The 16,814-nt window shown below is 38.5% G+C and overlaps 1 protein-coding gene across 3 annotated transcripts in view; it reads right to left on the bottom strand.

Moving 5' to 3' along the window:
- Positions 1 to 13,354, bottom strand: part of LOC124631935 (tropomodulin-1) — a 64,855-nt gene extending 51,501 nt beyond the window's left edge. The window contains exon 1 of one of the 3 annotated variants that reach the window (XM_047166574.1): positions 13,129 to 13,354. In XM_047166574.1, the coding sequence (XP_047022530.1) occupies positions 13,129 to 13,206 (78 nt within the window). In that variant the 5' untranslated portion in view covers positions 13,207 to 13,354. The remainder of the gene's footprint in view (positions 1 to 13,128) is intronic. The other 2 variants (XM_047166579.1, XM_047166581.1) reach the window with 2 other exon arrangements.
- Between the last annotated feature and the right edge of the window lie 3,460 nt (positions 13,355 to 16,814).

Genomic DNA, 16,814 nt, shown 5'->3' with positions numbered 1-16,814 from the left:
ACCCAGCTGGCAAAAACAGTGGCATCGAAAGTAAAAACTGGTGAAAACTTTTCCTCAGATTGTTTTCAATGCAATGGTTTGTTGTTTTGCATTCGCACCTAGCTACGGTTAAAGGTAATGCGGAAATTAACTAATTAATTAATATAGGTCTTATCGCACTCATATGAAATGAACAGTAATCGAAAGTAGCGATAAAAAAACATTGTAGAATTTTATAAAAAAATCATATGACTACGACCACGTGTCACGCATCGTCAATCCCCAGACAGTTAGAATTAACATTAAAATCCTAGCTGTATTTCTTTCTACCTCGACCGCAAGTATTGTGGCGGTTAACCAAGCATTACAAGCCGTTTTCTTTGGCTATCTTAATAATTCCTTGAGCAAGTTCTCTGTGCCAAGGTTCGAGGAAGCGGTTCTCGCCAGGTGTTTATTTATACGTGCATCTGAGAATTAGAGGGTAGTATGTAACCTCGGCCCTGTGCGGAATGCCTGAATGCCTTGCTGGTCATTTAATCACAATCTTCTAGTCATATATTTCGCAGCCGTAGAGGTGAAACTTGTAAATGTCCCAATTGTAACAGACTATTTGTAAATGACATATTTTCGCGCGTCAACTTGTGTTTTCGTGTTTTCATTTTAATTTTCCTTAATTTTAGTGGCGGCGTGATTATTTTAACATGCTAACCGGACTACTTTATTTATATTGAATATGTTGAACATGAGCGGAGCGTGAAGAATTTGGCAGTGCATTTTAAGAAGTTTTGTAAACATATAGGTTACCTAAATAACCAAGTGTGAACTACGAATATACGTCCTACAATTAACTTTAATAAAGCTACCAGCAAGGTGAGCTAATAAAAGTGATCTCTTAAACTCGTCTTGATATAGTTATTGCCCCCGTGTTACCCGTTTCGCAACACTGGGCCCTGTGACGGACGGCCGGTGGGCGGCGTCTCATATTTAATCGTTAATTGGTCTCGTTGCCACATTATGCAAGTGATAGCCAGATGAAAATAGATCGTGAAAACAGTAGGCAACGGTACCTATCTTATTTATAAGGTTTAGGGTACGCCCACGTAGTAAATGCGGGGAAGATATTGACAGAAGTTGGATAGAAAACATCATGTAGTAAGTACCTAATAGTATTTTATCGAGAGATTTTTGTCCGAGTTAGTTTAACAATTATAATCAGCCTTCAAAATAACGGCCCAATTTATTCTAAATCCAAAAACAAAATAATATTTATTAGTCATAACTCGTTGAACTTTAAGCCGCTACGTTACATATATGGTTGCGTGAGAACCACCATGAATGGTGATTCTAACCGTTTTCGGCAACCGTTAGGATTAGCCCAATGCCCATACTTGCACGAGATGAATTGCTTGACTTTTTGTAGCTAGAGGTAAATGATTTATGTTTTTCCATTTGAATCTGTGAAATTAGAGCTCCTAATACCGTTTCAGATTTAAGGCGTGAATCATGGAACTTTTGCATTTGAAATTGCAATACTGTTTTTTTTTTTACATTTATCCCAAACCTGTTCTGCTAAGTTTTTGATCTTACATTCATATTATTTCAGAAGCAGCCGAATTTATGTAGTAACGGCAAAACTAGATGGACGTAAGTAAATATAATGTCATAATTTAAGGCAAGCTTTTTTAATCTGGAAAATGAAATTAAATAATGCAACATATTCATCATATTTTTTCTCATAATGCAGTAACACCGATATGATTGTCGTCGGCTCATTAAGAGACCAGTGTCCGTCGCAGTAAGATTAATAATGTTATGAAATGTGCGCCAATCTAGACGGTTTGCCAAAAATACTTCGAACGCTCATGTCTCATCTAGTACGAAGGTATTTTAGCAATATCTCAAATAGAAACTTCATGTTCAATTATCTTGTGATAGCGTTTTCGATTAAAATAGTCATCTAGGTATTCTTTTTTCTTTAGGCTTTTGTTTCCAGTGTCAGTACCTAAATTGACGTAAATTAAACTCTCGCGATCTCACAGTCACAATTTAAGGGTCTACTGACTTTATTTATAATTATTTAATAGATATAATATGATATTGACCGGTCCATTAACTATCCATTAGACGCTTAACCGACCAAGACTATGATATTATGAAGGAATATTAAGACGCATGTTTTAATTTCATGTAACGAAAGTCTTTAAACGACTAGGTACATTGTAATGTTTTTATTTGTTCATATTAGCCATCAATTTTTTTACCATATTTCAAATGAATCTGACTCAAGATTTCCCAGAAACCATTGCTTTTCTTTTCAAAGAAACCTATCCCGTCACTCCCTGTTGGTAACTTCAAATGTGTTACGGCGCGTTTCCACGCCTCCCCTAATACGTTTACGAGCAGTCCGACGACCCGCGCGTGAGTCATGCAGCACGACAGCTTGTCACAATTAGGTCGCACATTACTTTACGCACGATAACTCTTTAGCACTCATTAGGCATCTTAGGGAGTGTTAGAAAGTCTTTGGAACTTATCATGGGTTTCTTCAGTAAGAATCCCTGTGGACGTATGTAGTTCAAATGTTCCTACTTAATCGCGAATGAATCTAGACTTTATAGATCTTAGCTGACCATCTCCATACTGAGACAATGATGCTAAAAGTTTCGTATGTAAGAATCTAGACTTCCAACATATCAGGTGTGTCGTTCACAATCACCTTAAATTAAATGCGTTAATGTACTGGTTAAAATATGACGATTAACACAAAGAAAAAAGAAAAATACGTAAAAATAAAAAAATGAATTTTTCAAACAAAGTAAATACAATAAAAATGTGCGAAAATTAGAACACCATATAAAAGTCAGTCACTACAAACAACTGAAATTCTCCCTTGAAAACTGACAGCTGTCAACTGATCAAAACATTCGATACTCCTAACTTTACCTCTGCTTTACACATGATGTTGTAAATTATAAAAACGAAAAATGAATCCTGTGGTTAAACCACTGAATGGATTAGGTTATTTTTTTTACAATTCGCCATAGAATATCATAAAGTATATGCGATAGGATTTAATGTGATTGTGAACGACACACCCTTTATACCTACCTATATCATTTAAAAATCAGAAATTAACCAATAACGAGGATTGCATAGAAGCTTTAGTATCCGAATCTTTTCACTTTCCTTATAAATTGAAGTAAAGACACTTCACCATTTTCCTGAACCGGGGCTTAATCAATAAAATACATTAGTCAGTTATGGACTCCTTGTACCACTTAGTCACTAATTAACAGCAGTATTGCGGTCTGAGTGCACAGGATGTACTCCTCATTATGCATAGATATGCATTGTAAATTGAATAGGAAAATGACATCATCGGCCTACAAATACAAAATAACAACACCATACTTTTAAAATAGATACCAACGAGGTTAGTAAATAAAATAATATGAATAAACCGCATCTATAGAATATAAATGGCAGTTTCAATTGGAGCGTAAAGCATTTTTCCACAAAAATCGAAATAAAAATGTTTGTAGGACGCAATTATTTATAAGATCATTCACACTCATCGCTCTAGTTTTACTTTCAAATGAAATTGTTACTTTTCCGTATTCTTTCACTTTTGTAACGAAGCATGATCGATTTTCTTTTTTTTGCATGATCTCTCGCGATACCAATTCGCCTAGGTATGTTAGGTTCTACTATTCAAAACTACTTAGGTAGGTACCTATTGAAGTAGAAAAAGTTGTAAGTAGGTACTTATTAACATTAATTTTACAGATTGCTTTTATCTTATTATGTATATAGGTAAGCTGTTATTGGTCATAATGCGAGTCATTTATAAAGCTCAGCGACATAACTTTCGTCTTACAGAGTAAAATCATACACACACATTTTACTGTCGTCGCCAACCACAAACAATGAGTGATGGGACAATAAAACGTCTTTTGAGAAAACTTGTTCTATGGTCCTTTCTCCTCTTTACTTAGAAATTAAACAGCATTTTCACACGATAGTAAAACGCTATTGTGATTTGTTTAAAATACTTATGTAGTTGGTGTATATAGGTTCTATAGAGATTCGATAATCTAAGTTGTAAAAGCATGGTTCATGGTCCAAGCATATAGCAAGTTAGATACCTATTTGTCAATCTGAAAAGACTTTCCTAGAAGGTCCCACAAGAATAAATGAAATTCTAAACTCAAAATATATTCTCCAAGCCAGCAACAACTGGACACAATTTCTAAATGATGTCTATGCTTTTGTAGATATTCTCCGAAACGTATGTCATCGATAGAGTATCGAACTGTTAACGTAAATATTTCAAGTCAACGTCCCACTTTCGAAGCACAACAAAAGAAAAAAACACACAATTTATTACTAAGACTAACGTTTAGGCTATTTTTGGACGAAGCCCGACTATTTATATGTGTGAACGGTTTAAATCACTTTAAAGGAAGCACGGAAGTATTTGGGATAGCATTGCTCACGTGCCAATGACCTTACGTGTGACTTTAAACTATTTGTAATGAATATTTATTCACATATTCGAGTCCTGGTGCAATAAACATTGATTGCAATCGGTACTCTACAATATGATCTGTTGACAATCTGTCCTTACAGTGCACAACACTACATTAGAGACACGTTTCCGTGATTTTCATTCAAAGTCAAGACTATTTTTGAAAAATATTTTGTTTATTAATGAAGATGAGTAACACTCATTAAAAAGTCGATACATGGACGGCTGCATATAACTCGGATGCCAATGACCGAAACGTGTGAACAAAATACTTTTTTAATAAATTAAGCTTCAGAGCTTTTGGGCGTGTCGCACTCAAAATAATTATGGATACAACAACATAGCTTTTTATATTCTTACTGAAGAATTTCCAAAAGAGAAGTTTATGAATTTTAGTAAAATGAAAAACAGTATTTTTTCAGTTATATTTCAAATCTGCCTCATAAGACAAACATTTAATTTTCTCTCACTAAATGATTACATTTAAAACCATAAGAAACTTAAAATTAAGATGTATGTATTACATGATCTGCGATGCTCATAAAATTCTCTCTTTCGAACTGTAATTTCTACCGAAAAACATCTTCGAATCCATGAAACGAAACCATTCCATCTTCGAAATTACATAACCACAAACAAAACTCCACGTCACCACATCCTCCATGAACTCTAACATAACAGAAAAAAGTGACGTAACCAAAGCTCTATGGTCGTGAGAAAAGAGTTTTTCGTAATACCGTGATTCGGGATCGTACGCACAATGCATATCACCTCGACATTGGAGACGGGAGCGTCGCGACGGCTATTTCTGTAACCGTCGCACCTCGTTTTTCATCTTCGTACTTTGTAAATGTATTGCAATACACGAAATAGATAAACATGTTATCTGTTATTGGTTATGACAACATTGAGAAGTTATTTCGTAGTAAAAGTTCTCGAAATAAAACATTTTATAACATTTTGGCCCTGAAAAGTTAAATTCGAGATTAGAGTTCTAGGGATAGAGAGTCCTGGTTGAATTCACGATATTATGAATGTGGAATGAATCTGCAGTTGAATTTGATAAAATAAGTAAGTCAATGCACGTTTGTAGACAAAAAGCTACATAAACTCTGGCTGAGGCTGAGCCTCATGGCTGAGGCTAAAAAATGACCAACTTATGACTGCTAAGACATCAAGGCTAGATTAAGGTCTATGCTCGGGATTATTTTGCCTCTAATAAAGGAAGAAATACGTTAGTGGTTTTTAGCATATATTCAGAGCCATGTATATCTATTAGAATTCCATTGGAAATATTAAGAAAGCCGATCACAAAAAAAAAAAAACAGTTAGAAAAATTTACGTTGTTTGATCTGCTTATGACAAACTTTATTATATCAGACCTATTTATTTATTTGAAATCTAGATCATTTCAACACACAAAGTAAGCACAAAAGAAACATTTATTTCGTGATGTTTGAAGAAATAAATCAGGAGAGAAAGTGGAAAACAAGACAATCGGAAAGTGATGTTGTTTACAAACATTTAACACTTTTGTGTGTCGATCACCTGTATTATTTGGATCCAGGCCATGCAAGGATGATTTACAAAAGCGGTTATGACGTATCTAGGCAGGTATATAAATAAAGATTATTGTGCTCTACGTTGGTACAAAAGTGCATCGACTTCAGCTCGGCCAGAAAGATTTACAGAGAAATAAATTTCGAAAACCTTATAGGTGAAAATATGAATTACGGAAACCAAATTTTCCTACACTTGGGTACACTTTTGTCACAAGCAATATCATATTGAAAAACAGATCATGAAATGGCTCTGAATAAAAACTTCACCGTATTGATATTTGGACGTATTGAAGATTGTAAAAATAATGTAGGTACATTGAAAATGAATGCATATTTATAATTTGTGAAAATTAGAAACAGAAGCGTCCTGGCTCCGCCCGACACTATGTTGACATTGAATTAAGTTTTATCGGTGTCAAAGAACCTATTAACATTTTAGCGAAAATCGCGTGTCGATGCTTCTTGTCTATTTTCTATATATTTAGGTCACAGATGATGTTGTTTTATTTTTCAGTGTACAAAATAGAAACTTTATTTCTTGAAACGTTTAGGCTTAAAAGCCATGTTTACCTCATCGTACTTTTAAAGTCCCAACAAACTCATATTTGCACAACACTAAGTTGTGTGAGTACTATATAAGGCTTATCAATATACAACGTGCAATAAAATTATGTACCTATGTTCAGTATTAGCAAGGATAACTATTCTATCTTATTGATATTTATGGACAATAACAGCTATTTTCAAGTTAATACAAGACTAAAGGAAAATTTACAGGAATTTATCGAGCAATATTCAACATTTTATCAGGCTTTTTGAAGATAAGAGAAATGTGATGGAAGTGTTTTTCAAATAAATATCAATATGTAAATATTAGCCCTAGTGTGCTTTTAATTTTTTGTGTTCCGAATCTAAGCAAAGACCGACTACTCAGAATATTCAGATAAAATTATTCAATCATAATACAAAAAGTATTTGTAATATTCTTCAAAGCTACGGTCGACCATAAACGTGTTTCCATAAATGTGTCAAGACACTCATGATCTTTTTTTCGACTATTTTATCGAGTAAATGTCAGTTCTCTGAAGTTTTTCTATAAAGTCGCGTGCATTTCAGATATTAACTGCCGCGTCGACCTTAACGAAACTAGAGCGGTTTATTAGAGCAAAATAATTTGACAAATTATGCACGGTGCTCTCTTCATTTTCTCGTGTAGTTGACGCCTTAATTTATAGCTAGATTAGTAAAAGTGTGCAGATTGACGTGCTATTTAGTAACATTATGTTGAACCGAAGTGTTATGAGAACTGTTCGTGCCTGAATAAATAGATACGGGCACGTACTCAGTCGATTTGAGGGCAAATATGGTCACGTTGAATAAGCAATTTACAAATTCATATTCGTAAAGCGTCTAGATTTCGTGTAGCGATTAGAGGCAAAACTAGCAAAACAACATATTTCACCACACGTTGAAATACGTTTTCATGTTTGTGGGTTAATCCAGTATGTGTACTTGTAGAACATGTTGTTAAAATCTGTTTTCTTTGCGACAAATCCAGTTCGTCAAAATGGGCCAATTTTTTGTCCCAGTCAGCATATTTAGTGTCACTTGGACAACAGGCGTTGAAAACATCGCTGGGCGAGCAATGGCTGACCGAATTCGCGCGTTAATCCCCCGCCAACGATTTGTCCGTACAGTTTTAATTATATCCGCTGCGTTCCATTTTCGCGCTTCGCGACCCAACCGTGCCGCAACGGCTTCCGCGACTTGACGTTGACCCGATCGACGATCGCCCGTCGAATGCATGATGGACGCATGGATAAAATTAAACTCACCACGCTAATTTACGTTCAACAACCCTAACCTGCGATCAAAATCTTCTAGAATATCTTGTATGCACAATGACAAGCCATACATTTTGTTCGCAGTAAAGCATGTTTTATACCATGTGTAATGGCGGGCAAGCGTGCGCTGGAGCGCGATCAAACGAACGGGATGTTCCGTGCTCGTCAATTAAGCAAAATCGCACATTTGGCAATGTTCCCGAACAGTTGTTCCACTCTCGAGTCTTTAGCGTTTGATTCGAGAGCAGAGGGACGCATTACCATTTATGGCTGTATTGCAAACCTTGCACAGTTTCCGACCGACGGCCTAATACGAAAAGTCGCAAAAACTCGTCGCAAGGAATTTGTGTCACTAAACTAGTAAATCTTGTACAATTTTATTTGGACCATTTGCTAAGACATTTTGGGAAATTGTGCTCTGTTAAACGAACACACTGACAAAAACATTTTCTTGTGAAGATTAGAGTGATGATACAGATCACGCTAGGCGTAACGAAATGGAATTTATTACTTTTTTCAGAAAAACATCTTAAATTTTAATTTGGTTTTTATTTGAATTTTACATCATTAACTGTAAAGATACGTTAATAGAGAACATTCACACTGAATACGATTAGTTCTGAAACTAGCTAAGAATTAAGAAAACATTGAACAGCAAATCATATGAATACGCTTTGTGTAATTTACAAATATTATCGTGAACAAAAGTGCTTGGGAAATTATTGGCAGTCGGTATTGCAAATGAAAATTATCATTAAGATAGTTAACATCGCAACAACAGTGCATGCGCTCTCGACGATAGTGAGAATGATCATTCGATTTTGCGAAATTATTCTATGTACATAATTTACTTAGGTAGGTATTACAAGTAATTTATTGATATCTAGTTTATCATTTTCATCAAACACAATGCTCTTAATACAGTTAGGTACTGTTTAGTCAACAAATATGGCCTATTTAACCCACGTTCATTACATTTGACGGATATACACAATCCGGGACACAAAACACCATATTTAACGCTTTACTAATGAATCAATTTGCGTGGCTTGGATCTTCAAACGCGCACAATGTTCGCCAAACAAACTTGTCCGTCAATAAAGATATTTACTACTCTCATGGGATGGAGATTGCTTTGTTGAACCTTGAACGTTGTGTTCTTGTCTGTACAAAGCTGTTAGCTTTTTGGTGGAGTGTTAATGCAGTGACACAATAGCTCACGCCCTTTTAGCCTTAAAAGATAAGCTGAAAGCCGTTGTTTCGGATCACCTTTACGGAAAAATATACGTAGCTATGGTTAATTTTCGTAAGAATATAGAAAAATGGATTCTACAACTATCGTGCAGTAGGTAATGTGTCTTTTAGACAAACTGCTTCGGTACTGCGACCTGCAACTCAGTCCCTCAAAAGGATTTGATCCTGTTTTTACCTAATTGAGCGCACTTTTGCCTTCTTCGAATGAAGATAAATTAGTTTTGTAGAGATTTCAAATATCTTTTACACGTGACGATTCTTAAACAAATCGAAAGTGAAATTATTTTGAATTGAATGCGGACTACTGAAGAAGATACTTTGTTCAGATTTTTTCATAAAAAAACATGAAAGTTCTTCGAATATAGCCAGGAGGTTAACAGCTTCAAATGCCTCAACTAAACTTCTTGATCTAATTTATCATAAGTTCCTACTCATTGTGACGGACAAGGCTTGGCGTCACATCCGTAGAGTGGTTCGCCCACGGTGGAAAGGGCATATACTAGCGACTGTTCCCCCGTACGTGAGTCACGGGTATTTCCTCCCCTACGTGTACGGATAGCGACATTTTCAATTAATATTATAGTCAGCTTGTGTTGTGTCTTGTGGACTGTTTACTACTGATATAATAATACATCTTCTTGTTGCCCCATTAATAAAGTGAAGTACCTGATCTACTAATTCCAAGCATTACTATCACAACAAGTTGTTTACTGAATGGATTTATTTCGGGAAAACTATAGGGAAAATAAGAAAATGTACTATTTCATCAACTTTTAAGAAGTTTTGCAGCTTTCCAGAAAATTCTAAGGCATGAAACTTATATAAGGCTAATGTAGACACAGAACATTACCTGAATGTGTTTTGTTGTTATTTTCTAATTTTCCCATGTTAACACTCTAGTTGTCAGCAATCATTTGCCATGACAAGTGGATAACTGGGTGATAAGTAATGAGGTGTGACGAGGGGCTGATAAAAACTTTACAGCTTTCAGATAGGTTTCACTTAGTGGGCATTACATTATTATAATGCTCTTTGATAGTTACTGTATTGATAAGTTTGGAAGTAATTTCTCAATTGTCTACTACTTTCATAGCAACTGCAGAGGTCCAAAATGGTTCAGTTCTCCCCATTAAAATTGAACCGATTTGATAGCAATTTTATCGAAGTTAGTAGTGGAGTTGGTAATTTTACTGAATCGCCAAATATTCTGTCTCTGTTTGTTTGAGAGAAGAGACCAGGGCCGTCGTTACGGGCAGTCGTTACGGATGGTCAGAAGCCAGTAAGTCTGACACCAGTCTAACCAAGGGGTATTGGGTTGCCCAGGTAACTGGGGGTCAGATAGGGCAGTCGCTCCTTGTAAAACACTGGTACTCAGCTACATCCGATTAGACTGGAAGCCTACCCCAACATAGTTTTGGAAAAAGGCTCGGAGAAAGACCAGTGCCCAGCAGCAAGAGATAAGAAAGATGATAAATGGGATCCGATTCAGTTATTAGCATATCCTAAACTTCTCTGGAAAGACCGGCTTTTTAGCATAGCGGGAAATTGACACTTGGAAAAGTTTCTACTATTTTAGTTATTTCCCACAACCAAGCAAATAACAAAATCAATACATAACAAACCGATTCAGTATTGTAGTAACGACGTAAGCCTTGTGGTAAAATCGTCAAGTACCAAAACACGGCCGGCCGGGCCCCAAATAATTGCCCACATGTTATCATAAACGCCCACCATGTTCTCAGAAACGCAATTCGAGCGTGCAGCACTAATTAAACGTTACAAAATCAAAATACTCGTACGCAGTTTCATGAAAGATTTTAGTTTCGATATTTGGCTAATGAAGGAACTGCAACAACTTAGCATGAATAGCTAAGTTGTTGCAGTCTCCTTTAGATAAATTGCTTTAAATGTATAACTATGGGAAATCTTTATAACTAACAATAACAGAGATATGGTTGGTATATAGCATTAGCTACTAACTTCATATATTCATTGAATAATAAGACTCCGCTTAGCTAAACATGCCATTAAATTAATTAAATAAAATCTTAGATCCAATACTTAGCTCAACGGTCCCAAACTCATGTTTTTTCTACAACGCAGATGTTATTCGTTTCATAGTTTTTTTATGGGTTGTTATTTCTATCCTAGTCTGTGTCCTGCAATGTGAAGAATATTCTGGCGGCGGTTAGCCTAGTTTTAAAAACATATTTCAAATCCAGACATGAGGAAAAATAAATTTCGCTCAAAAAGTGCAAGCGTTGTGTGTTGTGTTTAATTAGATTCCCGGTAAATATTTTGATGGATATCTTGTTTTTTGTTTCGGTATTGTGTTAGATAGCTGCAGCTACGTCTGCTGTGACGCAGCCGAATGTTTTGCGTTCCTTCGATAATACTGAGAAAGCCACAGAGCAAAGAAATTGGCATTTGGCATTCAGAGTGCATTAGTGCTTTTTGTCATCCCGAACACACGATGCTTACAAAGATATGAAGCTGAGAAACATGACGAGCTTACAGAATTAACTCAAACTTATTTCTGAACTTAGCTTGTGACTTGTGAGATGCTGTCGCACAGCTGTTCGTCATTCATCATTACAGTTTAATACCATCCTTTTGATGCGCTTAACATAATCGATCTTTGAGAAAAAACAACGCCATTTGCCAAAATATTCATCCAAATATTTTCAATCTCTTGAGTCAGGTATGCAAGGACAGTGATGTCAAATAAACACACGCACTATACCTACTGCCAGACCACTGTTTAAGAACCGCTCCTACATAAAAACTGTTTCATGCTTTCAGGAAGTGGAACATCAAGTTCCCGCTGGTGGTGTACCAAAGTTCGTTCCTAAAAGTGTCCCATTATTATGTTTACGACTGTATGCATGCAGTCAGGTACCTACATACATCGGTTTTGCTCCTAAAGCAACTGTAAAGACCTAAACACAAGTAGTACGGACGCACACATTAATGCTAGCATTTGTATTGTGAATAAACATCGTAATGTAGCAGATAAACTAGGATGGGAGCCAAGACGAAAATATGCCACGGCGCGTTTTTCCATTGGATTTTGCGCTTTGGAAACGAACAGTAGTCGCGACAGATCCGACAGACATCCATTGTTGCTGAGATGGAATGTGATAACGCCAGCGGCTCCTATCACTTATGCTGGCGTCGGATGCTGCACGTACACAGAATAATTTATTAGTCACGCTTGAGATTCATTACATGTACCAGAATACATCTCTAATGACGACACTTTCTTCTAAAAGAGAACATTGCACACTGTCCCGTTGTTGTTTGTTAACTCTGAGTTTGTTTCGGTCGATTACGACTGAAGGGTGTGGTGTCTGTGAATGATAGAAAGTGTATGTACCTATCTGTGTGTGTTGTGTTCATTGTGTATCTGTGTCCCATGTTTGTGTATGTCTTGCAAGGTCACACGTGGAGTGGTCATGTACGAGACAGGTCGATGCACACGCGTCAAGGTGGGCACGGAAATTTTCATTCAACCGCCCGTTCTATTTACATCGCCGATTGCCACAAATATTGTAAGTGGCGCATCGCGCGCGCACTTCCTCCACACTGACGTAGGCATCATCGGACCTTCGCTTGTCATCCACTTGAACCACACCAACATAGGGTTTAGGAGTAACAGTAGGCCATCGAGTTCGAAAGTGTTCCCGGAATACTTTGGTGCATCCGGCTGTCTGTCGTCAGACAGCCGTAATAAAGAGAGGAAGAGCGTTAGAAGAGGAGCATTGTGTGGTAGGTGAATGACAGGCGACGGGTCTGGCGCAGTGCGCGGCGCGGCAGGAGCTGGTGTTTACGTTGTGTTCACTGTCAAGCGTGTTATCGGTTATGTGAGCAGGTGCGGCGCTGGCGTCGCGACATGCGCGCGCCGGCTATATTTGTGTCGCGCGGGCGTCGTTACATAAAACTGTCGAGTGTCGATCCTCACCTCCTCTATCTTGAGGCTGGTGCGGACCACCTTGCGGGTGACCGCGCTCTCGTATGTCTCCTCGATAGTCTCCGCCATGGTTGCGAGTCGCGGGCGCAGCGGGCGACGCGCGCGGTAGTTGCGCCGGTACTGAGCGGCGCGCGGTTATTTTTAGTAAGCGGCGTGGTACGGCCGCCTCACAGTGGTGTAACTGGCACTCGGGAATCGGGGTGGCGAAGCCGATGGCGGGCTGAGCGATACTGGCCGGCCTTCAGCCCGCGGTGGCGGTTAGGGGCGCTGAATCGCGGCCGCGTACACAGCGTCTGTTGTGACGCTGCGGGTGATGCGCCCTAGCAGACAAAGACAGGTCCTCGATGACGACGCACTCCTGTCATTGACTCCTCAAAACAGCTACATAACATCGTTCTGTATTAGACTGACTAACATCGAGTGGCTTCTCTGTTCTTCGCATCACCCGGCGTTTACCGGCAAGCAGCCAGCTCTGGGGCCCGATTCTCCTAATTTTACTTAAGCGACATACGATTGACGTTCGACTCGATTCGACTGAGATCCGATTCCGACTCGATTACGATTGAAGCGTAGTCGTGGCATTCCGCTATTTTTTCTTTGAAATAAACGTTTTTATCCTTTTCTGTCATTCAATAATGAATCATTTTGTCTACAAATGATTTACGATTGCAAAATGATTGTACAGCAAACTACCGTATAGACCAAAATCACCAAAATAGCAGACCAATCGCACACCAATCAAATGTCAATCGAAAACGATTGGTATTTTATTAGTAGCAGAATGCCCGATATGGTTAAAACTGCTATTGCGATCATATTGCGATTCGATTTCTATTCGATTTTGACATTATTAACTTAGGAGAATCGGGCCCCTGAAAGTCTAATACATAGATAACAGTTTATAATAAGATTCTGTTCAATTCATTAAAACTCAGCTGTTCAACACTTGAGGTGGGTGTTAGTACATACCTTAGTACGTCACAGAATCAAGCTAGAGAATAGGAGCTTTTCTTGAAATGTTTTCCGTTACAACAGTGGTCAACATCAGACATCTTGAGGCTGATATCAATACCGTAGAAGAGATGTCATCATAGGAATCTCTTTGGATGCTGTGATATGCGATGATTCAGTTATCAACTAACAATCTTCAAACTACCCATCTCCTTAAAACGTCTGAAACGAAACGCTTAGAACCATCTAGCGGAGAACTACATAACTATAGGTAAAGACACGTTACCTCGATCATAGATGGCGTTGTGAAAAAGCGCGCAAGAGTCCCGACTGAGTAAACTTCTGTAAGGTAGGATAATAAACAAATCATTAGATCGATGCGTAAACAGGATATTTATAAAATGATGTTTGTAGATTTCCATGCGAACCAATAGATGGTCGATCAATAAAGTAACCAGAGCATTATGTAATATGGGATGTACCTTACTGACCGGTATCGCCATGGCTGTACACAATTTTCCGCTATTTGCTGCCGCGCATTAATCCAATAATAAAAATAATACGGGTAACATAGACAATAAATACTATTACTATCAAGTCTCTTTAAACCCACGCAAGTTTTAACTGGAAACGGAACCGAAGGCTCAGTGGCGGCCCTAGGGGTCAGGCCCGCCGCTAGCTGTTTGTTCGCCCGCGTGCAAAACTGATTATGCCGCCCTACAACTACATACGTTTTGTCAAAAAATATATAGGGGGGGGGGGCGGATCCAGGTGGTCCGGACCCCCCCCGCCCATTCATATCCATCTTACTTGTCCAACAGAAAAAAATATTGATTGCAGAAAACCCACCTACTTTTGGATAAATAACTATTGCAATACATAACATACATTACACATAACTTTTTATTTACTTGAAATGTTCAGAGTAACCTAAGCAGTCCTGGGTTAGCCCATAAAAACTAAGCAATTGCTTAGGTCATCAATGCAGTGCAATCATTACCCAAGTGGCCCCTATGTATTGAAAGATTGTGATTAACTTAAACTAACGCACTTAAATATCTATAACAATGTAAGTCAGTAAAATATGTTATTTGGTGGGTTTCCCGTTGAAAAGTTATAAGGCACACGTCATATGTAAGGAAGCGCGAGCGGAGCGAGCGCGAAAATTTTTTAGTCTAAGGACACAAAACAAATAAAAACCACTGTAAATTAACTATGCACAGAAGTGAAGTGCAAAAGCCGCGAGCGAAGCGAGCGCGAAAATTTTTTAGTCTAAGGACACAAAACAAATAAAAACCACTGTAAATTAACTATGCACAGAAGTGAAGTGCAAAAGCCGCGAGCGACGCGAGCGCGATTTTTTCCTTAGAGTTTTCATGAAGTAAACATATTCTCGCTGGATGCGAGAAGCTGAAAATCGATCTCAGTGGCGTGCACTTGGAGAGGCCTATGTCCAGCAGTGGACTGCGATAGGCTGATGATGATGATGATGATGAAACATATTATCATAAAAAGCCATAATGGACGTGCGCGAAAAAGGTTTTTTCGGAATTGAATGCCTCAACAATTAAACAAAGATAAAATGCGATATCTGACATGGGGCCGCGAGCGCAGCGAGCGCGAATTTTTTTGGGGATGCAAAGGATAAAACAGTCAAAATTGATAGGAGACGACCAAAGCTAGGGCGGCTTTTTCTGAAATTTTATTGGTTTAATTTTGCCGCCCCCTAAATAGCATTTGCCCCAAGCTACGCCACTGGTTGATCTTAAATCGTTTTTAAGAATCTTTAATTTTGAAAATGTCCTTTCAACAGATGTACCTAACTGAAACCGGCAGTGTAAGTAATATTCTTAGCGCTATTGCTGTGTTTGGAAATATTGAAATTAAATCATTAGTAAAAAGATATTGTATTTTTTAAATATTACGTGATAACTCGCAAGATTTGCCGCCCCCTAGGACGTGCCGCCCGCGTGCTGTGCACGCGCTGCACGCCCGCTTACGGCGGGCCTGCTAGGGGTGTGCTAACTGTGCCATCGCACAGGGCCTCGCGCTCGGGGGGGGCCTCGCGCTATAACCCACACTTTGTGCCTTTCCTTCTAACTTGATTTGAGTACCTACCTACTTTTATGTCCCAAAACTCAAAAATTTTCGCGCTCGCTACGCTCGCGACTTCGCCTTGCACTGTTGTTTATTATAACACATACTTTTCACGTAGGACAAAGGGCCTTTTTTTTACTGACTAAAAACCGTCGTGTTCCTTCATAGGCCTTTTATGTACCAGGGCCGCGGTATCTCTTTCGAACAACCCGCAGCCCCGGCAGGCCTTGGCCCTGCTGGGCCCCGCTGGGGTAGGACAAAGGGCCTCGCATAGACCTGCCGCACATAGCCTCGCATTGGCTAGGGCCGCCGCTGCGTCGGCTAATATTTTCCAGTATTTTAAACAAACGATTATAAAGTTGCGAGTATGTATGTGGTGGGACATCTCTGCAACTACTGGACCGACTCCAGAAATACTTTCGCAAATAGCAATGTTATAGACTGTTTTTTGTTTTCAGACAAGATAAAATAAACGACGCGACGGCGGGGGCAGACGCTAAAGCCAATAGACAAATAGTATATAGGCTGCACGGGTATAGTTTGAGGTACCTACTGGTGTGAAAATAATTTCTCTGAATCTATTTACATAACGGAGGAAGGAAATATAGTGGCGATGCCATAAAGAAGGT

This window comes from Helicoverpa zea, chromosome 7, assembly GCF_022581195.2.
Source record: "Helicoverpa zea isolate HzStark_Cry1AcR chromosome 7, ilHelZeax1.1, whole genome shotgun sequence".
Lineage (NCBI taxonomy): Eukaryota > Metazoa > Arthropoda > Insecta > Lepidoptera > Noctuidae > Helicoverpa > Helicoverpa zea.
The sequence above is the reverse complement of the archived record's forward strand: the minus strand, read 5'-3'. Positions and strand labels throughout refer to the sequence as shown.